Source organism: Eulemur rufifrons, chromosome 15 (genome assembly GCF_041146395.1).
Source record: "Eulemur rufifrons isolate Redbay chromosome 15, OSU_ERuf_1, whole genome shotgun sequence".
NCBI classification, from domain to species: domain Eukaryota; kingdom Metazoa; phylum Chordata; class Mammalia; order Primates; family Lemuridae; genus Eulemur; species Eulemur rufifrons.
Genome location: NC_090997.1, coordinates 107,019,628 through 107,046,311, shown reverse-complemented (window position 1 = coordinate 107,046,311; position 26,684 = coordinate 107,019,628). Strand labels below are relative to the sequence as shown.

The following is a 26,684-nucleotide window of genomic DNA, read 5'->3' as shown; positions in this document are numbered from 1 at the left end:
GCCCTTGGCACACAGTCTCTCTGTCCTCCGGTCTCCCACCCTCTCTTTCACTCAAAGCAAGCCACGGAAACTGGAAGGTCACTCTCTCCCTGCTCCTGTCTCCCTGGAAGACCCTCATTCTACAGGAGTCCTGGCTCGCAGCCCACCAGGAAGGAAGGAAGACTCGCTGCACAGAGAAGCAGAGAAGAATCTGAAACACAGGCCTCTGGGGGTCCCCTCCTCTGCCCCCCACACTCAGTCTAGCACCGTCTCCCTTTTGCCCTTCACATTCCTACATGTTCTTTCTCTATCAAACCTACGCATAAAAATACAGTTCTTCCTGGGTCTTTGGTTTTTCATTTCTGAAAGCTCCTGTGTCAGTGAAACTTAATGACATGCATTTGCTAGGCCTTTCTCTAGTTCACCTGCCTTCTGTTATGCCCTACTCAGCGCTGATGGGAGGCCTCTGCTCTCCAGTTGTCCTGTCAAACGTTCCACCTACTGGATGTGTTTGAGTACTTTCTCATAGTTTGCTGTAACTAATTTCTCTGATTGCCCTTTTATTTCTGTGAACTGGAGGATAGAGTTAAATGTTTAATTAGCCTGGGGGCTGGGGGCCCCTAGAGTCTGGCCTCCTCCCCATAATGATGCTAAATTGGTTCAGCCACATCCCTGCTTTGAATTCCCATTTTCCCCTTTAGGACCAGCAAATAAACCCAGGGATCAGACTCTGCTGCCCTGTGCCTGGCCGGTTTGCTACGTGTATTTAGCGTTCCTTGACAACTTTTGTCTGAATCAATAACTTCACTTAGGATTGCAAATTGGTATCCTTTTCATTCTACTCTTGTTCGTATTTATTAGCTGGAATTGTTCTGAAAAGAAGAGTTTTCCTTCGTCACTAGGGCTACCTGTCAGAATTCATACTTATAAATGCTCTTTTCCCTTTAATTACCAAAAGAATTAGTGTACTGATTATGACAAAGGAGTTTTAGGATTGTTGTTTTGTTTGCTCTCTATAGCTCTTTAAAGTGTTTTATTGTTAAGTTTTTGAAAATAACTTTATTGGGATATGATTTGCCTACCATAAAATTCACTCATTTTAAGTGCACAATTTAATGGTTTTTAGCATATTCACAAAGTTGTGCAGCCGTCACGACAACCAGTGTGACACCATTTTCGTCACCCCCAAGGGAAAGCAGGTACCTGTTGGCGTTGCTGCCTATCTCCCTGAAGTGTCTCAGCCCCTGCAGCCACCAGTCTGTCTCCTGTCTCTGGGGATTTGCCTGCCCTGGACACTTCAGGTAAGTAGATCGTGCAATATGTGGTCTTTTGTGTCTGGATCCTGTCACGGAGCACAGTGTTTGCGAGATTCATGTTGCAGCATGTATCCACACTTCACTTCTTTTTATTGCTGAATAATATCCATTGTATGGTTATTCTACATTTTATTTATCTATTCATCAGTTGATTCAACATTTGGCTTCCGTGGGTCTCGTTTTCCCCAAATCCCGTTTTCACCACACACAGAACCAAAGGATTGTGCAAGAGAAGTGGATACAGGGACCTGGAGATAGCTGGTGACACCCCGACCTTCCCCAGGTTGGAGCCAAGAGGGGTAACCTCTCTCAGGTTCACCCTCCAGGAGAAGAGATAACGCGTTCAGGACGAAATAGGGGTCCATTCAGAACCTCTCCCGGATTTAAAAAACAAAACAAAACACAAATAAAATCCCAAGCAGCTGTCTGCTTGGTAGCAGGAAAAGAGGGCAGCTGGTGGGTGCACGCGTCCAAGCTGCCACACCGTAGAATAAAGGGAAAAGAGAAATTCACATTTGCCAAGTACATTGTTGGCAGTATCAGGCTTTTTATGGCGATTATTCCTTTTAGTTCTCATAAAACTCAGCAACTTATATGATATGATATTTAGTGCTTCCATTTTATAGATTAAAAACTGAGGTAGGTAGTTTGGGTTGCTTGCGAAATGCAGGCAGCTAAAAAGGTGTAGGGTTCCTGCGGCCTGGCTGGCGTGGCCCGGCTCAGAGGTGTGGAAGCTGCAGGGCACTCAGCCACCACAACCCCTGGGGCGTCCGTCTCACAAAATGCTCTTTTCACACGGGCTCTGTACTCAAGGAAGTTTGGGAAATGCTGCATGGTGTGAGTTTCTCTCATGGTATCACAATTCACAAAAGCTTGGAAAATGTAACAGAGGGAAAGGCCTGGAAAAAACGGCAAAAATATTTTCTGTCTCTTTAAAACATCCTCCACTCCTTTTTGAGAACCAAAGCCGGCATCCCTGCCTCAGCAGTGGTTGGGAGGGGCAGGGTGAGCCCTTCATTATTTGTAAAACAGGAGATGGCCCGGCCTGACCTGGTGAAGAGAGGTCAGGAGATCGTCTTCAGCAGAGATGGGACGATCAGAAATCATCAACTGTAGTTAAACAGTAATTGCCTGAAGCTGAGAATCCCTGCTTTCAAAGCTCTGTATTTCTGTGAATGTTCAGGAAAATTTGGATTTTGAGAGAAGAAGGTCTACCAGTTTTCCTCCTTTGCCGGCAAAATAATAAAATGTCTCTTTCCTTCCTCCTCAAACCACTTGTCCTGGTTCTTCTGATTTGGCCTCGTGGACAAGTGCTGAGTTTTCGGTAACATAAAGACTCTCAAAAGAACTGCAGAAATTAATTAATTACATGATTCAAATATGTTTCCTAAATTTGACCCAAAAAACCCCCTCACCACCTCCCTAGTCTCCCCACTCCTCTGCCGAACTCCTGAGGACACAGGGTTGGGAAAAGCTGACCACAGAAAGCGTGTTAATCACTTTTCCCCTGTGACCAGCAGCTGCGGGCTGTGGGTGGAAGTCTGGCATCTGTGATCATCCAGTTCCCTCTGGCCCTTGGGCAGATTTAGCATCTATGGATGGTTGCTGCCAGAATCACTCCCTGCAATAGAGATTGCAAAATAGCCGTGTTTCCACTTCCTTTCTCCCTTTGCCGTTTATTTGTTAGCAAGTTATTGAGTTGCCAAACGGTGAAGATTCCTTGCCTGTGAAGCCACTTCTTTGTGACTTCTCTCTCCACACTGTGTGAACCAAAACCTAGGACAAAAATGGAGGGGGGTACTGCTTATCTCACAAGTCTTACCAAGTCCTGGAGACAGCATGATGCATTAGTCAGAAGTAGGACAGGAAGAGCTGACTTGGCTAAAATATCCATTCATACTTGAAATGTTACATTGGTTTTTGAATTTAGGTGTCACTTGTTCTTGCTAAACTCCTGTGTTTCTTGGCTTATTCATTTACTACAGCACATTCTTTAAATTACTAAGCCAATCAAATTAATGTGCACCTACATACCTGGGGCCAGGAGGCAGGTGCTGGACTGGAAGAAAAGTGGGTAGCAGGACAAAAACAATGCAGCTCTATATTCATGATCACGTTCATTGCCCACTCAACACGTTCTCCGAAACTGCCTTTGGCATCTTAGCAGTCCTGCAAGGCAGACAAAAGGACCATTCTATCCCCATTTCCAGAGGAAAACCGAAATGAAGGCAGTATGATTAGTAGCCTGTGGGATTAAGTGTTTTAGTTCATATTTAGAAGTACTCTGCTTTCTTATTTTCTATTTTGATAATTAGATGAGAAAATACAGTTAGTTTACTGCAAATGGAAGCTTTTCTTCTATCAGGTGAGGAACTGTAGGATCAAGGAGAAAAAGCCTGGAGGCAAATGTGCTTAAAGCTAATTACTGGTCTGATGGAAGGGTGTGGGTCTGATTGGAAGAGTGTGGGCTTATGAGAAAAGCTAACACAAGTACTACAGGCTGAAAAGGGAAAAAAAAGTTTTCCTGAGAAAGTGAATGAATTTAAATTAATTAAACCATTATAAAAATGCTGTGCAGATACATGAAAAAATCCATAACCATGCAGGAAATGCATATGACTGCAAATGTTTTTAATGACATAAAAATGTTTCAATTTAAATTATAGTCAAACTAGTAATACATTCAGTTCTTCACAAAAATTGGAAACATTAATCCTAATCAGTGAACACAAAGATTACTTTCTCCTGAGATAATTATGAAAGAAACAGAAATCTTTCATAGATTATCATTTTCCTTATTTTCTAAAAGGAAAGAAAAGCTCTTCAGACAACATACAGTTCATCACAGAGAACAGACATTTCTGGGCCAGGGATGAAAACCGAGGTTAAGCAACTGCCATCACCTTTGCAAAGAGCTCTGGAGCTCAAGAAGGATGAAGACTCCCCTTGTGACAGGCTGTGGCTCTCCCCAAGTCTGCTGGAAGGGCAGCTCCATGCTAAAGCTCTTCACAGGGGACTCAACCACGTCTACAAGGACAAGTATTATAATCATACACACAGAGTGTGTATAAACTGCCTATACAATGCTGACCCATACATAATGGGTGCTCTGTAAATGGAAGACCAGCTTCCTTCCAACCTCTGACCAGAAATCAGTCTGATTGCACAAATCCTGTTTCTGACACAGTCAATAGGGAACCTCGGAGTGCAGCTTATTCTGTGATTGTCATTTCTGAACTTTGGTGGGCACGGGAGTTTTTGGCACACTGCTGTGCCTTTACACTCACTTCCACAAACCTGAGATTCAAAGTAGCCAGTGATGTTTTCATTTGTACCTTCCATACACTGTCCAAATGTGGATGAACCATGTAGGGTTGGCTTTTCTAAAGTTTTATGAAATCATGTAGAAAGGTCTATTGTTATGTTCTCTTATGCTTTAGATCACATTGCCTGCTTAAAGTAACAGAGATACATGTTAACACAAAAGAAATCCTTCTGTTTGTGGCAACATGGAATAGTGGGGGAAGTATAGGTTTCAGGGCAAAGAGAACTCATTCAAATCCCAGGTTAGCTACCTAGTAGCAAATTAGTCCCTTTACATATAGCTCTACTTAAATACTCTGGCTCATACTCCTCCATGGATGGGAAACTAATGGAAAATGCAAAAGTCCAATTTAGGCCCAAATGTGGAAAGCAAAGTCTCCTGACACCAACTCACTGGTGGCTACAGTACATTACGGGCCCTCAGTAGTGTTTCTCCAGGTGCTAAACACTGACCAGCAGCCTGTAGTGCTCATTAATCATGTAGCTTTAGGGGCCCCACTCAGACCTCCTGAGTTTGAGGGTGGGGTCTAGGAATTTGCAGAGGATTCTTCTGACAGCTCAAGTTTTGGAACCACTCCTCATGAGGAAAAGGAAAATATTAGGGGATACGACTGAGCAGCTTTGGGATCCAGGAGCCCCTTCTCACATGGGAGGGTGGGTCTCCTCCACCAATTTTGCAGAAACATTTTGGTTTTATTCAAGAAGCTATTCCATTTCCTTTCACCCACCTTCTGGGTTGAGATGAGGAGAAATAATGTACAAATAGTGTTTAGTGGTCAACAAAAGGTAGCTATTAGCAATATTATTGATAATCAAGACTCTTGCTTTTCTTAGGTTGTACATTCCTATAACTCCATCATGAAGCACCTGTGGAACAAAATAACCTTCCTAGTGTTATTACGGGACTGCAATATTGTGTATAGAGATACACTTTCATAGATCAAGGCCAGGTATGACCAATAGAGACCACAGATCCTAACAGAAAATGCATCTGATTCAAAGTCCTGCTATTTTAATTCTTAAAGGCATTGCTTCTTTAGTGCTATTTATTTTGGATAGCATATGTTGATGGTACAAACTTCAAAAGGAACAAGAGTATACAATGAAAAGCTGTTTCCCTCCCTCCCTTCTCCTAGCTGTTCTTAGAGGCAACTACTGCTAACCTCATTTCTCCATTATCTTTACAAACATTAATTTATAAATTTTCTTTGTCCCCCTACACACAAATGAGTAGCTTACACACTACTCTCTGCACCTTTTTTCTTGCAAATAAATCTTCAAGATCTTTCATATCAGCATATAGTATCTATGTCTTCTACAGTATAGAAGAACTCCCTAATTCTTTCTTAACTGCCGCATGCTAAACCAGTGAATGGATGCACCATGATTTATTTAACTCTCCCTATGGATGGACACGTAAACTCTTTCTAATCCCTCCATATTAAAAACAATGCTGTACATATGAAACTGCACAAACTTGCTTATCTACCCTAACATATCTCTAGAAATGGACTTGCTGGGTCAAAGGGCGTGTCCATTATTAACTCTGATACAATCTGCCCACCAGCAGCGTCAGAGAGTTACTGTCCACCACGGGCATTTTAAATGACTGAATCGTCTACATCAAAAACAAAAGAAGACGAAACAACTTGGAAGACTGAAGCACAAAAGCCTTTCTCTGCCTTGGTGCATAATCTGAAAGTCATGCTGCGGCTGGAGCTCCTGGGCGAGGGTCCCGTGCTGATGGTCCTTCTTTCATTATGCGCACCGGTAGGACTTACATAACCTTTATTTCCAACACGTAGGCAATCACACTTCCCTGTGACTAAGGCATTGTGCTATTTTTATGCGCTTTGGTCCTCTGTGCCGCGGAGGCGGCCTCCTAGCTCACAGCAGGTGGCCGAGGCGCGGCCTCGAGTCCCCCGCCACGCTGGTGGGGTCGGTGCGGGGGAAGTGCTGGCCCGGGGATCTGCGGGCGGGGCCGCTGCGGCACTCGCTGTCCCCAAACACGCGCCGGGCCGAGCTCGTGGGCCCGGACCGCCCACGTGGGAGCGGGGAGCACCGGCTGCGCGGCCAAGGTGCCCTTGAGCAGGTGGGGGCGCTGAGGGCGGCCGCAGGAACCCAGCCAGCCCCGCCGCCCGCCCCACCACAGGGACCCTTGCCCGGCCCCACCGCCCGGACAAGCACGGCCGGGCGCTCTACAGCCGCCTCCCCGCACTGCCGGTCAGAGAAGTGTCACCTCCACGCCCGAGCGAGCCCCGGGCAGCGGGTGCCTAGCAACCGCCAGCCAATCCCCGCCGGGCCTTGGCCGTTTTACGGCAACAGGCCCCGCCCTCCGCGTGCCGCCGCGGGGCAGGAAGGAGGTGTGCTACATAAACCAGCCAATCCGCGCCGCTGCCTTCGGTCCTGCGCCTTCTCATAGGCCGAGAGCCGGACGGCGCGGTGCGGCCATAAGGCGAGGCCGAGTGTCGTGAGGTGCTCTACCGGGCAGCGCGCTGTCCGCCGCCGCCGGGTCGGCGGGTTGTCATTGGGCTCCGAGGAGCGGGGACAACAGCGAGGACCAGGAGGAGCTGGTGTCCGACACAACCATGGCTGGCGCGCTGGTGCGGAAAGCGGCGGACTATGTCCGAAGCAAGGATTTCCGGGACTACCTCATGAGGTGACGAGTGCCGCGAGCCGGACCCTCGACCCGGGAGGGGCGCCCGGGAGGCCGGGACCGATGTCGCCAGCGACGAGGGCGGCCTCGAGGGCGCGGTGGCCCCGGGCAGCGAGTGGGCCCGGGCCGGGGCAGGAGGGTGAGCTCATGGGGGTCCCTACCCGGACCCCGCCCGGACCACCACGCACCGGGGGCGGGGGGACGGTGCAGAGAGCGGGTGACAGTGGGTGCTCCTCGCAGCAGTAATGACAGTGGGGAGTCCCTCCTGGCAGAGGTGACAGTGGGGCGCCGCTCCCGGCAAAGGTGACAGTGGGCGCTTCTCACAGCAGTGGTGACAGTGGGGAGTCCCTCCTGGCAGGGGTGACAGTGGGCGCCGCTCCCGGCAGTGGTGACAGTGGGGAGTCCCTGCCACCTCCGGGCGGGTTCCTGCCAGATCCCCGCAGTGGGTCGCCGGTCGGGGGTCGCGGTGAGCACGGACTCCGACTGGCTGCACCTGCAGGCAGGTGGGCGTCCAGGTGCGCGGACGCAATGCCCTTGCGCGTGCGGTCGGGAAACGCCAGGCGTAGGCGCTGATGAGGGCGTGGGGGCGTCGGTGGAATTTACCCAGGCGCGGCGTTAGCGTGAGCTGCAGGTGTGCCCGAGCTCGCGTCTGTGACAGCGGGAGCGCGCGAGTCCAGTGTCCTCGTTTTAAGGACCTTAAGTCTAAGCTTGGGAGGGAATAAAATTTAAAATGTTTTTACATACGAAATTCTATCAAACCAAAGTAAAATGATGTGTCTCAAAGAGCATACTCTTTCTTACTGTTCTATTTTCCACTAACTCTTTCCAGTTAGAAACAAAGGGCATTCAAGATTGAAAAATGTGAAAATACTCTATTTTCACCTTTAATCTTGAGGTGCCAGCTTTTATTTCAAAATATCTAACTTTGGAACAATTTTAAATTATTTAGGAGTATAATTTTAGAGTGTAGGGCTGTGTTTTTTTCGATAGTTGATAGCGTAGTAAAGCAGTAAAGAGATGGAAGCTGAGGAGAAATAAGTAACCATCCGAAGGATATAGTATAAAGTACTGCAACTTGATTTTAGCAATAAAAAAGGATTGCTTTTTAAATCCTGAATTTTATTGCTAATACTTTTACAATTTTACAGATCAGTAGAGTAAGAAAAATAATTCTCTGCAGTATGGTAAACTTGGAAACAGGAACTTCACTTCTAACTTTCCAAAAAAGACGTTTCTGTGCTTAAGGAGGACTAGGATTAATTAAGACAGATGTTTAGTACTGTGGAGCACAACAATTTATCAGATTAATTTGTGGAAAAAATTTAAGCAAAGTAGTAATCTAAGGATATGTTCTTAATCCTCGCAGTGTTTTTATGGCTTTTAATGTTGCTTTAGTTTTTTTCTAATGTCTTCTACTTGTGTGATAAGCTTTCCTAATAGGTACAACTAAGGATAACATTGTATGATATAATTAGGAATAAAGTTATTACACCTTAGCCATGTAAAAATTATGCTAATGATTACCGAATAGTTCTATTACATAGGAAGAATTTGTTAAATATATTTTCAATAAAGAGAGTTAGCCCTGATTTTCTAAATTTATATTTTCTTGTACTTGATGGGGTTCCAAGAGCCAGACTTATCAATAGAACACTTCAATATGTCGTCTAACATTTTTTTATAAAATTAACTTCATGAAGCTTTAATGTTTTTATAATTTCTCCAGTATGACTTTAATTCAATTATACTTTGACTAAATAAGGAAAAGAAAAGAATTGCATTGCCCAAAAGAGTGCTATCTGGTAGGGCACCAAACTAGGATTCTGAAGAGTGACTTACAATCAAGGTATCCCAAGCAAGTCAGTCCCAGTGGAATTTAGTTGCCCATAAAAATAGGTGTAATGATAATGCCATATCTTGTTGGGTTGTCAAGAAAATTAAATTGGATAAGACATGTGAAAATACTTGGAAACTCCAAATCATTACACATTATTATTCATTCTTTCTATTTTTACAAGCAGAAATGTTTTTAAAAGTTTACTGTGATGGAGAAAGTTAAAATCTTAACTGTGCTACAAAGCTTTAAGACTTCTACCTGAAATTATATTTGAGAAGTAAATGCATTAAGTGAGATGTTAAACTGAACTTGTTCTCCTGCCATTCTCAGCAACAGTGGGATTTCACACCAGGGCCAGTTTGAGGTCAGGCATTGAAACTCTGAGCAGAAACTTTATATTGATATTTTAGTGTTTTTACCCCCTGAAAGAGAACCTTTCTTCCTACAACTTATCTAGGAAATTATTCCCTATTTGTTCTTCCACGCTTCTTGCTTATAGCCCTGCTTTCCTGTGGTAAAGGAGAATAAGACATAAAAATGAAAATTTAGTTATGACTCTTCTTCCAATCGGAAGCAAAGTTCTGTATTTTCCTCTTCTCGCCTCGTCAATAACTTTTCGTACATACTTTGAGCCCTCTGTCCACTGAAGGTCTGCATTATTTTCATAGCCTACTGAAGGGCTATAGAGGTTTTCTAAACTAAAGCTGTTCTGGAATTTTAAAATTTATTTTCATAACAAAACATAGTTGAGTTTTCTTAGCAATAATTTAAAATCAATCATATTTCACACAGATTATAAATTTCTTTCAATCATATTTTATGAATAAGATTGAAGTATGTGGATTCCAAGTGTATTTTAAATGTTGGTTTCTTTTCACTGAGAGGGGTTAAGAGAGCAGGCTCTCATTTAGGAGACCTAAGAACCAAGGACAATGTGTGGACTTTGATTGGATCTGGTATGAAAAAACAGCTGTAAAAGGCAATCTTGGGATTTAATGCAGGGGTCATTTAAATATGATTCCAGCATTAAATACTATTAATTACCGAGAGCTTTGTTAGTTGTGGTGATGGAATTGCCAAACCTGGGTGATGGGTGTGAATGATAAATTTGAAGCCTAGCCCTGCTGCTTTCTAGCTCTGTGAACATGGGCAAATTATTTAGCTGTTTGCTTTTGTAGCTGTTTAATGACATAGCATAGCGCTTGACAAAAGTAAGTGTTCCATTGATATTTTTATTGTAATCAATATTGCATGTTTAACCCTCTGGATTTCTGGCTCTCTTTTCTTGGTGCCTTCTGTCTCTTCTCTCACAGATCTCGTCTTACTTACCCTGATGAGGATCTTGAATCAAGACCTTCCTGGTGTTCTAGTATCTTTTTCTTAAGAATCTATATCCTCACATACCTTTTTGACAGAATAAAAGAAGATAGCTCTTCTTTGCTCTTCCTCTCTTCACATTCTCCCTCGTGGATTTTTGGTTGAGAAGAATAAATTAGAATGAGCAAATAAGTTTTGAGGTGGGACATATATTTTAATGATTGAGTAAATCAAGGGCTGTGCAGACTTCTATTTTAGAGATTTATTCCTCTTACTTGTAAGTTTGCATATTACAGTAGAAGTGAATGGAAACACATTCAGATACACACATATGTATTTGGATATATGTGGAAGGATGTTTTAAGTAGCACCTAGATCATATAGTGCTTTAAAATCAATCACTTAGCATGCTTACAAATCTGAGGTTAGTGGGATGTTGCAATGAATACTCTCAAATTAACTGAGAATATTCTATTCTGTTCTAAGTTAATTTTAACTTCAGGTTTCGAGAGCTTTAAGAATTTTTACTTATTACCCAGGTGAGAAGTTGTAGTCGAATAAAAGGGAATCTTTCCCAAATTTATGGACTATTAGAGTTGAAAGGGACCTTAGAAATCAGATACTCCAACGCGTCACCTGCTGCATGAGAAAACTGATATCTAAACCAAACGGAAACCTTGAGAACCTGTGGACACCAAACTTATGAAGCCAAAACAGAAGTGTCAATTTAGGATTTAAAGGAAAATAGTAATGCACAGAAATGGTTTTAAAAAGAAGATTTTAAATTTTTTTTTCCACACATTTTCCTGTGTATGTCTCCCTTTTTTCGTGCCATACTTCCTTCCACAGCCTGTCCTTAGACTCTTTGAGCACTTCCCTGACATATAATTGACTTTCAGACATTTAATGAAGCTATAAATGTTAAAGCAGGACTGGTCATAAGAATCTCTTGATAGCTGAATACTTCAATTCGCAGAGGTCTTTACTGTCATCAGTTTAGTTTTGGCCAGCTAAATATAGGAGAATATCACACATTCTAATTATTTAAACTCTCCTACATTTTAATGAACTAGAAAATAGGCAAAATTTGGTGAGAATAAATGAAACACAGGTGAGCACTTTCTGCATACTATAGAATTACAATCTAGAATAACTCACAATCATCACCAATTTACTTTAAATAGTGTTATGAATAGACTATACAAGGCTCTCAGTTGGATCCTTTTAGTACTATATAAAGAAATTATACATTACCTAAATTACTCTCAGTACTTTCAGAGGAAGTTAACATTACTGTCAGTAATTTTAGGAAAATAAGAGACTGAGATTGGCGGTGCCCAGCAGACATTATGAAAATAAAGATGAGCTTTGTGGAAACCTTGAGCCAACAGATCACTATTCCCAATTAAGGGGGAAGCAAAGATAAAGTTTATTCCGTGGCAGTGGCAGTCATCTTCCTTCATCACCTGGCTTCCTCCCACTTGTAACTGAAGCAGTAACAGAAGTTCCTGATGAGAGCGGTAGTGCTTTTGTTTCCCAGCGCAGACTCTGAACAGTGATGGGTAGCTCTTACCTCTCTACAAGAAATGTAAATAAATACCATTTATGCTTAAAATGTCTCTCAGTCTTGGAACCCTTCCTTCCTTTTTTTCTATTTCTTGTTTTATTGTCTGTAACTAATATACTCTTTCAAACTGCATTTCTAGAAACACTAACTCTTAAAGTACACACCGTAAGTAGGAGTATTAACTGCAGGTCTCAGGTTCTGATTGTACAGGCAGGTGGGATTTTTAAAAAAAAAAAAAAATACTAAAAAAGTTTAAAAACTATAACTGATCTACGAAAAGAGAGAAAATGAAATCATAAAATGCTCATTTAAAACCACAAAAGGCAGAAAAAAAGTAGAAAACAAAAATAGGAACAAAGAACAAGGACAAAAAATAGAAAACAAACAAACATGGTAGATATTAATCCAACTATATCAATAATCACTTTGGATGTTAATGGACTAAATGTGCCAACTGGAAGATAGACATTGTGGGAGTGGATCAAAAATTAGACCCAATACACATTGTCTACAAGAAACAAAAAAACCCACTTTAAATATAAAGACAGATTAAAAGTAGATGGACAGAGAAAGATATGCTATGCTAACACTAATCAAGAAAAGGCAGGGGTAGCTATACTAATTTCAAACAGAGCAGGCTTCAGAGCAAGGCAAGTTATCAGGGATGAAGGGGCATTACATAATGATAAAGGGGTTAGTTCTCCAAGAAGACATCTGTGATGGTAATTTTATGTGTCAGTTTGACTGGGTTAATGGATACCCAGATGGCTGGTAAAACATTATTTCTGGGTGTGTCTATGAGGGTGTTTCTAGAAGAAATTAGCATTTGAATCGGTAGACTGAGTAAAGATCTGCCCTCACTAATGTGGGTGGACATCATCCAATCTGTTGACCGCCCCAATCGGACAGCAAGGCAGATAAAAGACCAATTTGCTCTCTTTTCTGAAGCTGGGACATCCATTTGGTCCTGCCCTCAGGCATCAAAACTCCAGGTTTCTGAGCTTTTGGATTCTGGCGTTTACATCAGTGGCTCCCCAGGGGTAAACAGCTCTCTTGGTTCTCTCTCAGCAACCCTGAGCCCATCTTCACTGGTTCTCCAGCATATTGTGGGATTTATTACCCTCTATAAGAGTTGCATGAGCCAGTTCCTATAAAAATTTTACACACACACACACACACACACACACACACGCTTAGACATTGATTAAAATCAATCATCTAAGCTTCTATCTTAGGAAACTAAAAAAAGAAGAGCAAATAAAAGTCAAGGTAATCAGAAGAAAAGAAATACAGTAGTCTCCCCTTATCCATAGTTTTGGTTTCCCATGGTCAGCCATGGTTTGAAAATATTAAATGGAAAATTCTAGAAATCATAGGTTTAAAATTTTTTTTTTTTTTTTTTTTGAGACAGAATCTCATTCTGTTGCCCAGGCTAGAGTGAGTGCCGTGGTGTCAGCCTAGTTCACAGCAACCTCAAACTCCTGGGCTCAAGCGATCCTCCTGCCTCAGCCTCCCGAGTAGCTGGGATTACAGGCATGCGCCACCATGCCCGGCTAATTTTTTTTTTCTATATATTTTTTTAGTTGTCCATATAATTTCTTTCTATTTTTAGTAGAGATGGGGTCTCGCTCTTGCTCAGGCTGGTCTCCAACTCCTGAGCTCAAACGATCCGCCCACCTCGGCCTCCCAGAGTGCTAGGATTACAGGCATGAGCCACCGCGCCTGGCCTGGTTTTAAATTTCTTGTCATTCTGAGTAACGTGATGAAACCTTATGTTGTCCCACTTCGTCCCTCCCAGGATGTAAATCATCCCTTTATCCAACATATCCACACGGTAGATGCTATGCAGTAATTAGTCACTTAGTAGCTATCTCAACTATGGGATCAACTGTCACAGTACTGCACTGCTTCTGTTCAAGTAACCCTTATTTTACTTAATAATGCCCCAAAGTGCAAGAGTAATGTTGCTGGGAATTTGGATATGCCAAAGAGAAGCCATAAAGTTTCCCTTAAGTGAAAATTCTCAACTTAATAAGGAAAGAAAAAAAAAACTGTATGTTGAAGTTGCTAAGATATATGGTAAGAACAAATCATCTATCCATGTAATTGTGGAAAAGAAAAAAGAAATTCATGATACTTTTGCTGTCATACCTCAGACTGCAGAGGTTATAGCCACAGTGCATGACAAGTGCTTAAGATGGAAAAGTGATTAAACTTACAGGTAGAAGACATGAACAAAAACATGATCTGATTGAGGGCAATAAGGTACAGTACTATCGGTGGTTTTAGGCTTCCACCTGAGGTCTTAGAACATACCCCCTGTGGATAAGGGGAGGGGACTACTATAATAAAAATTAGAGCAGAAATCAATGAAATTGAAAACAGGAAATCAGTAGAGAAAAATCAATGAAACCAAAAGCTGGTTCTTTGAAAAGATCGATAAAATCCATAAGCTTCTAGCCAGACTAATTAAGAAAAAAAGAGGAGACAAATCACTAATATCAGAAATTTAAAAAAGAGATCACTACAGATCCCACGGACATTAAAAGGATAATAAAGGAATACTATGAACAATTCTGTGATAACCGAGATGAAATGGACCAATTCCTTGAAAGAGACAATATACTAAAACTCACACAAGAAGAAATAGACCATCTGACTAGACCTTTATCTACTAAATAAATTGAATCAATAATTAATAATCTTTGGAAACATAAAGTGCCAAGTCCAGATAGGTTCACTGGTGAATTCTACCAAACGTTAAAGGAAAGATACCAATCCTCTACAATCTCTTTCAGAAAGCAGAAGCAGAGGGAATACTTTCTAACTTATTCTATGAGGTCAATGTTATCCTAATACCAAAATCAGACAAAGACATTACAAAAAAGAAAACTACAGACCAGTATCTTTCATGAACATAGATGCAGAAGTCCTCAACAAAATGCTAGTAAACTGAGTCCAATAATGTATAAAGTGTATAAAAAATTTATCATGACCAAGTGGAATTTATCCCAAGTACACAAAGCTGCTTCAATTGAAAATTAATGGGGCTGGCTGCGGTGGCTCACGCCTGTAATCCTAGCACTCTGGGAAGCTGAGGTGGGAGGATCACTGAGGTCAGGAGTTCGAGACCAGCCCGAGCAAGAGCGAGACCCCATCTCTACTAAAAATAGAAAGAAATGATTTGGACAGCTAAAAATATATATAGAAAATAAAAATTAGCTGGGCATGGTGACACATGCCTGTAGTCCCAGCTACTTGGGAGGCTGAGGCAGGAGGATTGCTTGAGCCCAGGTGTTTGAGGTTGCTGTGAGCTAGGCTGATGCCACAGCACTCTAGCCCCGGCAACAGAGCGAGACTCTGTCTCAAAAAAAAAAAAAAAAAAAAAAAAAATTGGCCAAAGACCCTAACAGATACCTCGCCAAAGAAGATATACAGATGGCAAATAAGCGTATGAGAAGATGCTCCACATCATATGTCATCAGGGAAATGCAAATTAAAACAACCAGACACACTAAACACCTATTAGAATGAACAAAATGCAGAATGCTGACAATATCAAATGTTAGTGGAGGATGGAGGAACAGGAACTTTCATTCTTTTTTTTATTTCATCTTATTATGGGGGATACAGAATTTGAGGTTACATACGTTGCCCATGTACCGCCTGTCTCCCCAAGTCAAAGCTCCAGGCGTGTCCGTTCCCCAGACAGTGCGCGTTGCACCCATCATGTAGGTATATATCCCTCCCTTCCCCATCCCCCCCTCCCGAGTCAGCACCTTCAAGCGTGACCACTCCCCAAACGGTGCGCAATGCACTCACTATGTGGGCATACACCCATCCCCTCCCCCCACCCCCCACCTCAGTCTGATATCCGATTGGTGTCTTTCCCAGATGTGTATTTAGGTGATGATCAGGGAAACCAGTTTTCTGGTGAGTACATGTGATGCTTGTTTTTCCATTCTTGGGATACTTCACTTAATATAATGGGTTCCAACTCTCTCCAGGAGAACCGTAGAGATGTCGTATCTTCATTATTTCTTATAGCTGAGTAATATTCCATGGTATACATATACCACAGCTTACTAATCCAATCATGTATTGATGGGCATTTGGGTTGTTTCCACCTCTTTTCAATTGTGAATTGTGCTGCTATAAACATTCGGGTACATGTGTCTTTGTTATAGAATGACCTTTTTTCCTTTGGGTATATGCCCAATAATGGGATTGCTGGGTCAAATGGCAGGTCTACTTGAATCTGTTTAAGATACCTCTATAATGCTTTCTACAGGGGTTGCACTAGTTTGCAGTCCCACCAGCAGTGTATTAGTGTTCCTGTCTCTCCACACCCACGCCAACATGTGTTGTTTTGGGATTTTTTGATAAGGGCCATTCTCACTGGGGTTAAGTGATATCTCATTGTGGTTTTGATTTGCATTTCCCTGATGATTAGGGATGTTGAGCATTTTTTCATATGTTTGTTAGCTATTCTTATATCTTCTGTTGAGAAATTTCTATTCATTTGCCCACTTTTTGATAGGGTTGTTTGATTTTTTTCTTGCTGATTTTCCTGAGTTCTAAATAGATTCTTGTTATCAGTCCTTTATCTGATGTGTAGTATGCAAAAATTTTTTCCCATTCTGTAGGTGGTCTGTTTATTCTCGTGACTGTTTCTTTGGCTGTGCAGAAGCTTTTTAATTTAATCAGTCCCATTCATTTATTTTTGTTGTTGCTGTGATTGCCTTAGGAGTCTTCTTCATAAATTCTTTGCCTAGGCCAATGTCTGTAAGAGTCTTTCCTATATTTTCTTCTAGAATTCTAATCGTTTCACATCTAAGGTTGAAGTCTGTTATCCACCGTGATTTGAATTTTGTGAGAGGTGAAAGCTGTGGGTCCTGTTTCAGTCTTCTACAAGTGGCTAACCAATTCTCCCAGCACCATTTATTGAATAGGGATTCTTGGCCCCAGAGCATGAGGAACTTTCATTCATTGCTGGTGGGAATGCAAAATGGTACAGTCACTTTGGAAAACATTTTGACGTTTTCTTACAAAAATAAACATACTCTTAACATATAATCCAGCAATCACACTCTATGGTATTTACCCAAAGGAGATAAAAACTTGGGTCCACAAAAAAACCTGCACACGGATGTTTATAGAGGCTTTATTCATAATTGCCAAAATTTGGAAGCAAAAAAGATGTCCTTCAGTAGGTGAATAGAAAAATAAACAATGGTACATCCAGATAATGGAATATTATTCAGCACTAAAATGAAACGAGTTATGAAACCATGAAAAGACATGGAGGAAACTTAAATGCATATAACTAAGTGAAAAGCCAATCTGAAAAGGCTACATACTGCATGATTCCAACTATGTGGCATTCTGGAAAACGCAACTATGGAGACTGTAAAAAGATCAGTGGTTGCCAAAGTGTGGGGGTTGGGGGAGGGAGGAATAGGTGAAGCACAGAGGATGTTTTAGGGCACTGAAACTACTAAAAGACACTATAACGATGGATATACGACATTGTATGTCTGTCCAAACCCACAGAATGTACAATACCAAGAGTGAACCTTAATGCAGACTGTGGACTTTGGGTGGTGATGATATGTTGACGTAGGGTCAACTGTGACAAATGTATCACTGTGGTGGGGGACGTTGGTAATGGGGGAGTCAGTGCACGTCTCGGGTGGTGGGGAGGGGGTATATAGGAAATTTCTGTACTTCTGCTCATTTTGCTGTGGATCTAAAATTGCTCCAAAAAATAAAGTTTATTTAAAAAAAAAAACAGAATAATTTGTTCTTCACTGGAAAATACAGTTTGTTCTTAACCGGAAATACAGTTTTACAGAATTCAAGGTCATAAGTGAACCCAAGAAAGCTTGTATGACTGTTTGTTTCTTTTGCTTCTGAAAATAAAGGCAGTGTAGCAAATAAAGAGAGAATCAAGGATATTTTCTACAGTTTTACATTACTGTCCCCAAATTGCAGTTTGTATGTAGCTTATAAATTTATCTTTCTTTGGAATAGATACTAATATACATACTGGTAGGCATCTTTTTTTCTAGTTTGGCTCTACACAAATATGTTTTTCAGATTTTTCGACAGAGTGGTTGATTCATGTTTAGAAAACCCTGATATAGAATTGAAGGGTATGGAGTTGTGGAGTTTTATATTTAATAGGGATGCTTAGAATGAATGACTTTATTCTCAAATTGTTTTACAGGCATCAAGCTACTATTAAAGCGAAGTAATCACTGTGATCATACACATGTAGGACTTTTAGATTGTGCAGGCTATGAAGGCAGAAATTCTCCCTTATTCTCATATTTTTATTATCTATACTAAGGTCACCTATTATAAAATAGGGTAGAATTGAACTATTGTATGATTTAAGGAGACAGTTTCCTATATTGAAAACTAAGTTATATCCAAGTTGAAAGTTTACATTGTAAGTACTACATCTTTTAAAATATTTTTAAAGGGAAACAGTGTGCCCTTGGTAATTTATAGTTACATAAATGGCCTGTGTTCAGATATTGAAGGAAGATATTTTAAGGAGAGTGATGCTATAGGTGACAGTTCTAGCTAGACTGTGTTTTCTGATCCGGCAAGGTCACCAATCCCTCTGCTGTGAAACACTGTGGTCAGTTTGTACTTGCTGTGAAATATAATTCTGGTAATGTCATTTATTAGACAGGCTCTTTCTATGGCTTTAGATAGTTCATAATAGAATCTATTTCAAGTATACAGTAGTCCCTCATCTTATTCTTGGTTTTGCTTTCCACAGTTTTAGTTACTTGAAGTCAACTGTGGTTTGAAAAATATGGTATTTTGAGAGAAAAACCATATTCACATTAACTTTGATCATAGTACATGGCTATAATTGTTCTATTTTATTCTTAGCTATTGTTAATGTCTTACTGTGCCTAATTTATAAGCTGAACTTCATCACAGGTATGTATGTTTTACAAAAACATAGTGTATATAGGGTTTGTTACTATCCCTGGTTTCAGGCATCCACTGGTGATCTTGGAATGCATCCCTGAGGATGAGGGGGGACTGCTATATTACTAGCACCAGCAACAATTATTTTCATGCTATACAGCAGAGTCTCTGTGACCTCTAAGTCAAAACAACCAGGAGAGTTGTTTGGACTTAAACGCATTTATAAAGGATTTTATTATTTTATTTCAGTAACTCTTCCAGTAGCTCAAAGTTCTCTCCCTCTTGTCATCAAACAAATAGTTCCTTCCAAGCTGTGCTGTCCAGTTTAAGAGCCACAAGCCACAGGTGGCTACTGAGCACTTGAAATGTGGCTGGTTCAAACTCAGACGTGCTGTAAGTGTGAAATACACCCTAGATTTTAAGGAATTAGTACCAAAAATCATGTAACAGATCTAATTAATAATTTTTATTGAATATATGTTCATATTAAAATATTTTTGATATATTGGATAATAAACTATTAATACAACTAATTTCTAAGGTTTCTTTTTACTTTTCTTATTGTGGCTTTTAAAAATTTTTAAATTACATATGTGGCTTACATTTCTGGCTTGCATTATATTTCTATTGGACAGCTCTGCTCTAAAGATTAAGCTTATTTTTCATAAAATTAAGATTTAATTCCATTAGGTCAAATTGTTATTAGAAATATCACTTGATCTTTTTTTAAAAAAAGAAAAAAAAATGTGTTGCTAAAATTGTGGTCCTGTTACTGAAATTTCAATATAAGTGTGAGGTTAAAGAAACCTAATAGAACCAAGTTCTTTAAAAGCATCTGATTTTTTTTCTTCTTCTTTTTTTCCCTCCATGTCTCCCCTGTCTGAACCTTGGTGACTCCTCACAAAATAGTACGGTAAGAAAATTCTTCGTATCCATCCATTTCAGGCTTTTGCAGACTTTCTGCGTTAACAGAGTATGGACAGCAGACATGGCGCCCTTTGCTGGAGGGGGCCTCCCAGCCACACGCCCGGTGGGCAGCGGGTGCCGGGCACCCTCTGTGCTGTCCGTTCTCCCAGTGAGCTCTTGTGACGACCAGGCATCGGCTGCCCCTGCTTCTGGCTTTAGGAAGGAGCATATAATGACGTCGTTGGTAACAGTCACTATAGAGCCTGCAACTGATGAAAAGAGAGAAAACGGGAAAAGAGGGTGAGATGATTTTTTTTGTACAGTGAAGCTCATTCCCGTGGCTTGATTTCCAAACAAGGAGATAGTGTTACATGCTTCTGTTTGAACTTTCTTTTAGACAAAATTTAGAATTATAATAGAGTAAAAATATTTTTCCATTTAATCCAAAATATGTTAATTTTCTCTTTTTGAGTATTAATCATGAAATTTCTGATTTTTCTTAAAACTGATGAATATCTGACAGGATAGATCAAACATTATTCCAAAAAAGGAAAGAGAGAACTAGAATCTTGTCCTAGATAAAAAGGATGAACTATAAACTTTTTCTAAGGTTAGGTATCTTAGTAAACTAGTGTTAAAATGATTTTTACCTTTTGTATTTTTTTTTTTTTTTGAGACAGAATCTCGCTCCGTTGCCCAGGCTAGAGTGCCGTGGCGTCAGCCTAGCTCACAGCAACCTCAAACTCCTGGGCTCAAGGGATCCTTCTGCCTCAGCCTCCTGAGTAGCAGGGACTATAGGCATGTGCCACCATGCCCGGCTAATTTTTTTTCTACATATATTTTTAGCTGTCCAGATAATTGCTTTCTACTTTTTAGTAGAGACGGGCTCTCCCTCTTGCTCAGGCTGGTCTCGAACTCCTGAGCTCAAGCAATCCTCCCACCTCGGCCTCCCAGAGTGCTAGGATTACAGGCGTGAGCCACCGTGCCCAGCCTTTTTGTATTCTTTTTAAGAAATGTATTTTAAGCATAGCTCAATGCTTATAGTCCTAAGTGTACATATAGTTCTTAACTTGTGTTTCAAATAAACTAACACTGATCACACTTAAACTTTTAACACCACCACTGAGCCAGAATCCCCCAAGGCTACTTAAGGTTCAGATTTATGCCACTGTCTATTTCTACTTCAGCCCCAGCTGTGAGAGAAGACACATTCACACCTGGTGGTAGATGAGCCTCGGCTGATAGCTCTGCAGGCTCTGTTACAGCCCCAGTCCATGATGATCGAGTAGACAGCAAGACCACCATGCAGTGCAGAGCAGTGGAAAGAGAGTAAATGGAAAAGGAGATGAAAATAAACCAAGTGGAGAAAGGCCTGGTCAAAAAAGGAGGAAAAGGAAGATCATTATGGGATAATAGAGTTGAAAAATGAAGTGACACCCAGTAACAGGACAGGTAGGAAAAGAAGTAAGTAGGTAAGGGAGAGATAGGTGCTCTCCCTTACAAAGGTCTGGGGAATAAGGAAAAGAGAAAAATGGCTATACCTCATCTAAATATAAAAAATTAAGGTTGCAGCGTTATCCTAGATAGTATCTAGTCTGAATGCAAGAGGACTAATTACCCAGCTCAGAATCTCAAAGATTCTTTAAACCAACTGTGCTTAACTTACAGAGTTTATAACTCAGATGTTAAACCCTGAAGTACTTCCATGCTGGCCATAGAGCAAGTTTGACATTTTATAGTTTTTGAAAGCATGGGCCTGTGGCTGACATTTAAACATGTTAAAGCAAACATTTCAAAATATTTTCATGTTATGCCAAATGTAATTCCCATTTATTTTTCTTGTATTTTCCTTGGTTTCCCACTTCTTAGGTAATTTTTGGAGTTTAACCTCTAGTCAGTAACGGAAAAGCAAAGTCTAGAAATGTATTCTACCCTCTGAATTTATCCTAAACACTATGACAGGCAGAAGGCCAGGGGGGACCACTTTCCCTAGTTAATGTTCTGATAGCTAAAAGGGGCATTTAGTCAACAATATGCGGTTTCTTTCAGATTTTAAGATTTATTTGCAAATTCTGTGTTAATGAAATAATTTTTAATTTAATGGACAAAAGCCATTGGCCTTATTGCATTTCAGCCTCAGAAACTAAATTGGATGTGGCTCCTGTTAGCCACTGACAGCTTCATTTTGGTCTCTGTGGATGGCTGTAGCTGTCGAATGAAAAACTTTGTTCCATTTCTTTATGTTTTTGCTACTACTTCAAAAAATACCAATCGTAATTTCTTAGTATCTGGGGTCCTGAGTGTAGATTTCTAAGTTCTGTGATCCTAGGATAATTCATAGGAGCTAAAAAATAATTTTCCTTGTTAAGTTCCTTTTCTCAGAAAAAGTATCTAATTTTGGGTCTGCATTTTAAGAGCCACTATATTAGCAACTGTATATATCTATTTTTTTTTTGGAGACAGGGTCTTGCTCTGTTGCCCTGGCTAGAGTGCAGTGGTGTCATTATAGTTCACTGCAACCTCAGACTGTTGGGCTCAAGTGATCCTCCCGCCTTAGTCTCCCAAGTAGCTGAGACTACAAGCACTCGCCACCATGTGTGGCTAATCTTCATTTATTTATTTTGTAGAGATTGGGTCTCGCTATTGCCCAGGCTGGTCTTTGAACTCCTGGCCTCAAGCAATCCTCCCACCTCGGCCTCCCAAAGTGCAGGGATTACAGGTGTGAACCACCTCACCCAGCTGCATTCTTAACAACTATCTTAGTGAAAATTTGAAGAAAGGAGTTTTGATAGATTTAAACACTATATTATGGAGACTATTTCTAACCAGGTTTAAATTATAGCAAGAGTGAATTATGTAAAAAGTTAATCTTATTTTTAAATTCTCTACATGGAAGAATCAGAGATTACTTAGCTGTAATGTGGAACCTTCGTGAACTACCAAATCGTTTCCAGCTCTCGGCTTGCCTCGTGAGACCTGATGATTCATATGAAACACCCGGACAGTCAAATGCCTTCATTTTAACCATCCACACATCAACCCAGTAAACCTGCAAGATGTAAACATGAAAACTTGTTTTCACACATTTCACAATTGTTTAAAATAAGGGAAAACTGTAGCTGTTCACAGTTCCGTCTAAACATTTTCCTCTCTTCCTCCTTTCTCTCCTCTCACTTTTTTGTAGCACTTCTGGGGTCCAGTAGCCAACTGGGGTCTTCCCATTGCTGCCATCAATGACATGAAAAAGTCTCCAGAGATTATCAGTGGGCGGATGACATTTGGTAAGGATGTAGATTCGGATAATTGGGAGGATTTTAAACATACTAGAGTCCTGCCTGCATTTCAAGTTTGTAGCACCAGATGTTACAATCACTATTAGAAAGTCACATTAAAGAATATGATGGCATTGAAGAGTGTTACCTCTCTATGGTAAGTAAGAAACAAGATCAGTCAGAAATACTTCTAGGAAGTGTTAACATTCCATTGGCCTTTCAGATTTAGTACACCCAGTTAGGGAATGTGTCATCTTAATCATTCCAGTAGCCAGCCTAACATATTTTTACATTGTGAACTTTATTTGGAAAAAGTATCATTAAATTTACTTAAAACCCTGATATTTGAACACAAAACTGTTGTTGAGGGAATAGCAATTCTTTCAGATAGTGGATTATAAACAACTCCAGGGGACAGAAAAAGTGGCTAGAACTAATTTCAGCCTACTCTTGCTCACAAATATGTTCCTCAAATGTTTAAGTAATAAATAACAAAAATACCTAACATCACAGTAAAATATTTTATGAGCTTCCCATTCATAAAGACATTTAAGCAATAACTTGTATCACCTGTCAAAGGTTTTAGCCGAAGAGGTTCTTTTTGATTAAGGCAATGAAACTGTTGATCTCTGTGGACCCATCAACTTTAAGTTTCCTGTGTTATAAATTGTCGATTTTCTTTGCTTTGATGTTTCTGGCAGCTCTCTGTTGCTATTCTCTGACATTCATGAGATTTGCCTACAAAGTGCAGCCTCGAAACTGGCTGCTCTTTGCCTGCCACGCAACCAATGAGGTGGCCCAGCTCATCCAGGGAGGACGGCTTATGAGACATGAGTAAGCAGATCCCGATTTAATTATCTTGTTCTGAGGAACTGGGGAGAATGAAACTAAAAGATCTTATCTTCAGGGACACTGGGAAACTGGTATGTGAGTATGAATAGATGTGCTTTAGCAGTTGGGGAAACTGGACTTACTAAAACATGAACGTTAACATGAAATAGGATACAGGCTGACAGCATCCCAAATCTGAAATCTCAAATGCTCCAAAGTCTGAAACTTTCTGAGTGCCAACATGACACCCAAAGGAAACACTCATAGGAGCATTTTGGATTTTCGGATTAGGGATGCTCAACTGGTATAATGCAAATATTCCAAAGTCTGAAGAAATGTGAAATCCTAAACACTTCTGGTCCTAAGCATTTCTGATAAGGGATACTCAATCTGTGTTACTGTTCTCATAAAATTGTAAGTTGAAATAAATGTTACGTGAAGTTGTCTTTTTAAAGCCATCCGAGGCCGGGCGCGGTGGCTCATGCCTGTAATCCTAGCACTCTGGGAGGCCGAGGCAGGTGGATAGCTCAAGGTCAGGAGTTCGAGACCAGCCTGAGCAAGAGCGAGACCCCATGTCTACTAAAAATAGAAAGAAATTATATGGACAACTAAAATTATATAGAAAAAATTAGCCGGGCATGGTGGTGCATGCCTGTAGTCCCAGCTACTCGGGAGGCTGAGGCAGTAGGATCACTTAAGCCCAGGAGTTTGAGGTTGCTGTGAGCTAGGCTGACGCCATGGCACTCACTCTAGCCTGGGCAACAAAGTGAGACTCTGTCTCAAAAAAAAATAAAATAAAAATAAAGCCATCCGAAGCCTTTGAGGCTGGCAGTGAAATTTTGTTTCTCATTGTATTTTTCTTTGTGCTTATTTTCAGGATGAGTAAAAAGGCATCTGCGTAACAATGGAAAATGAAGAACAAGCTTTTGAAGGGACAGCATTACCAGCACTGCTGCTGAGTCACAGATTCCATTCTCATAAATAGTCTTGCTGAGGAAAACATGCTGAATGCTATTTTTACTAACCATACTATTTTTATAGAAATAGCTGAGAGTCTCTAAAACAACTCTCCGCTGCCTTACCGAATATTTTACTTCTCTTCATAAAGAGTAGCTCAAAATATGCAATTAATTTAATAATTTCTGATGATGGTTTTATTTGCAGTAATGTGTATATTATCTATTAAGATGTACTCAGTGAAAAACTGAAGAGAACAAAATTTGTAACTACCAGCAATTAAGGACTCAGAATTCCTGGTTTTTTCTTTAATGACCACAAGACAACCAACAGCTGGCCACATACCTGAATTCTTATCCCGTGTTTAAAAATGTTATCTGTGTATTTCCATGCAGTGTGTATATTGAGATGCTGTAACTTAATGGCAATAAATGATTTAAATATTTGTTAAATTAGTCTGATTAAAGGTCTTGCTACATTTTCTAGGGAACTACAGAACTATATATCTGAAAAGATAATTATAGGTAAAAAACGGAACTCCTTGAAAATTAAGATGGCTGGCGGAAACGCAGAGCTGGAAGGCCACTTCCTTCTGGAAGCTATCCGGAACGTATTCCTCCTCTCACGGGCAAACGTTAGAAAATCCCCCAGTCGCTGTCTGCAGGCCGGTCATGTAAGTGTTCTGAGCTTCCGCTGCCCTGTCTGTAAAAAGCTGAAGTAGGCGATTTCTGTGGTGATCTAAGAATTGTGCTGTTTTCCACAGCTGAGACGCGTGCCGCAGGGACCTGCGTGGTGATCACAGGTCCAGCACTGCACTGGGCCCTCGGGTGGGGACGCCGACCTCTAGGGAACGGATAAAGCCATTAAGTAGGAGCTACTTCCAGAGAAACCTGACCAGATGACTGTATCCTGAGAACGCAGGCCTGACTTCTTAGTGCGCATTATGCAGTTAAGTTAGGGTTTTAGAAGACATCCATCCCACTTGAGCCTGAGCTGTTTGCCATTCTCTGCAGTAGCAGACGCGGGCAGCAGGGCAGCTGCAGGGAGCAGGCTGGGGCCGGCCAGGTGCGGTCAGGACTCCTGAGGAGCAACCCTCTCTGTCTCCCTGGTCCCTCTGAGAATCTGTATTCTGTCACTTTTATTTCCTTTTTAAGGTGCTGTGGTTTACAAAGCATTGTCATACGTGTTGTTTCTTGAGCCTCCCACAGTGCTGTGACGCAGGCAGGACCTTAACAGAGGAGGGCACCGGTCCAGAAGCTGTGGACACCTGGTACTTGGCAGGGACGGCGCCACACCTGCCCCGGAGCTCCTGTCCCGCCAGACCAGGACTCCCTCAGGCTCATTCTCCCAGTCACCTGAAGTGGAGTTGGGGTTGGTTAAAGGAACTAGCACAAAGAGCCACAGATTGGTCTAATTACGTTAAAACAACTTGTGCTACTTTATTATACAAGCAATGCTGCTTGTAAGAAATTCAAGCTTCACAGACACTGAGCGTAGCAGCTGGAAGCCTCACAGTTCATCCCTCCTGAGTTGGCCACCATCAGGTGTTGTTGGTTTTGGATCTTTCTCTTCCTTTGTCACCTTGGAAGAGCTCCCATCCTGCCAGCCTTCAGTACTGAGTAAGGGGCAGGGGGGCTTCCACACCCCCCTCAGAAAGGCTTGCTGGGTCCCAAAGGAGGAGACCCTGTGGGTCAGCCCAGCTGGGAGCCTACGGAGCCAGGGAGGAAGCAGCAGATACTACAGGAGATTAGAGCAGGAAAGGTCCCTGATA

General features: G+C 41.3%; 1 protein-coding gene and 1 long non-coding RNA gene across 5 annotated transcripts in view; one reads left to right on the top strand and one right to left on the bottom strand.

The window, feature by feature from the left end:
• Positions 1–7,070: 7,070 nt before the first annotated feature.
• MPC1 (mitochondrial pyruvate carrier 1) lies at positions 7,071–25,365 on the top strand. Of its 4 annotated transcripts, none has more exons than XM_069487740.1 (5): positions 7,071–7,278; positions 19,857–19,860; positions 23,038–23,134; positions 23,877–23,959; positions 24,834–25,365. In XM_069487740.1, the coding sequence occupies exons 1-4, from the start codon at positions 7,208–7,210 to the stop codon at positions 23,915–23,917; spliced, it is 213 nt and encodes a 70-aa protein (XP_069343841.1). In that variant the 5' UTR covers positions 7,071–7,207; the 3' UTR covers positions 23,918–23,959; positions 24,834–25,365. The 4 variants fall into 4 exon arrangements, with proteins under 4 accessions (XP_069343841.1, XP_069343839.1, XP_069343840.1 ...); XM_069487738.1 differs by having other exon boundaries at positions 7,075–7,278; positions 23,827–23,959; XM_069487739.1 differs by lacking the exon at positions 19,857–19,860 and adding an exon at positions 8,553–8,556 and having other exon boundaries at positions 7,075–7,278; positions 23,827–23,959.
• Positions 19,534–26,684, bottom strand: part of LOC138395172 (uncharacterized) — a 32,906-nt gene continuing 25,755 nt past the window's right edge. The window contains exon 3 of the long non-coding RNA XR_011235510.1: positions 19,534–22,902. This is a non-coding gene — a long non-coding RNA (uncharacterized lncRNA). The remainder of the gene's footprint in view (positions 22,903–26,684) is intronic.

Coding starts and splice junctions, on each gene's coding strand:
- MPC1 (XM_069487738.1), top strand. CDS start 7,208: ATGGCTGGCGCGCTGGTGCGGAAAGCGGCGGACTATGTCCGAAGCAAG. Junction 23,135..23,826: donor CAGTGGGCGGATGACATTTG/GTAAGGATGTAG, acceptor TGTTTCTGGCAG/CTCTCTGTTGCTATTCTCTG. Junction 23,960..24,833: donor GGACGGCTTATGAGACATGA/GTAAGCAGATCC, acceptor GCTTATTTTCAG/GATGAGTAAAAAGGCATCTG.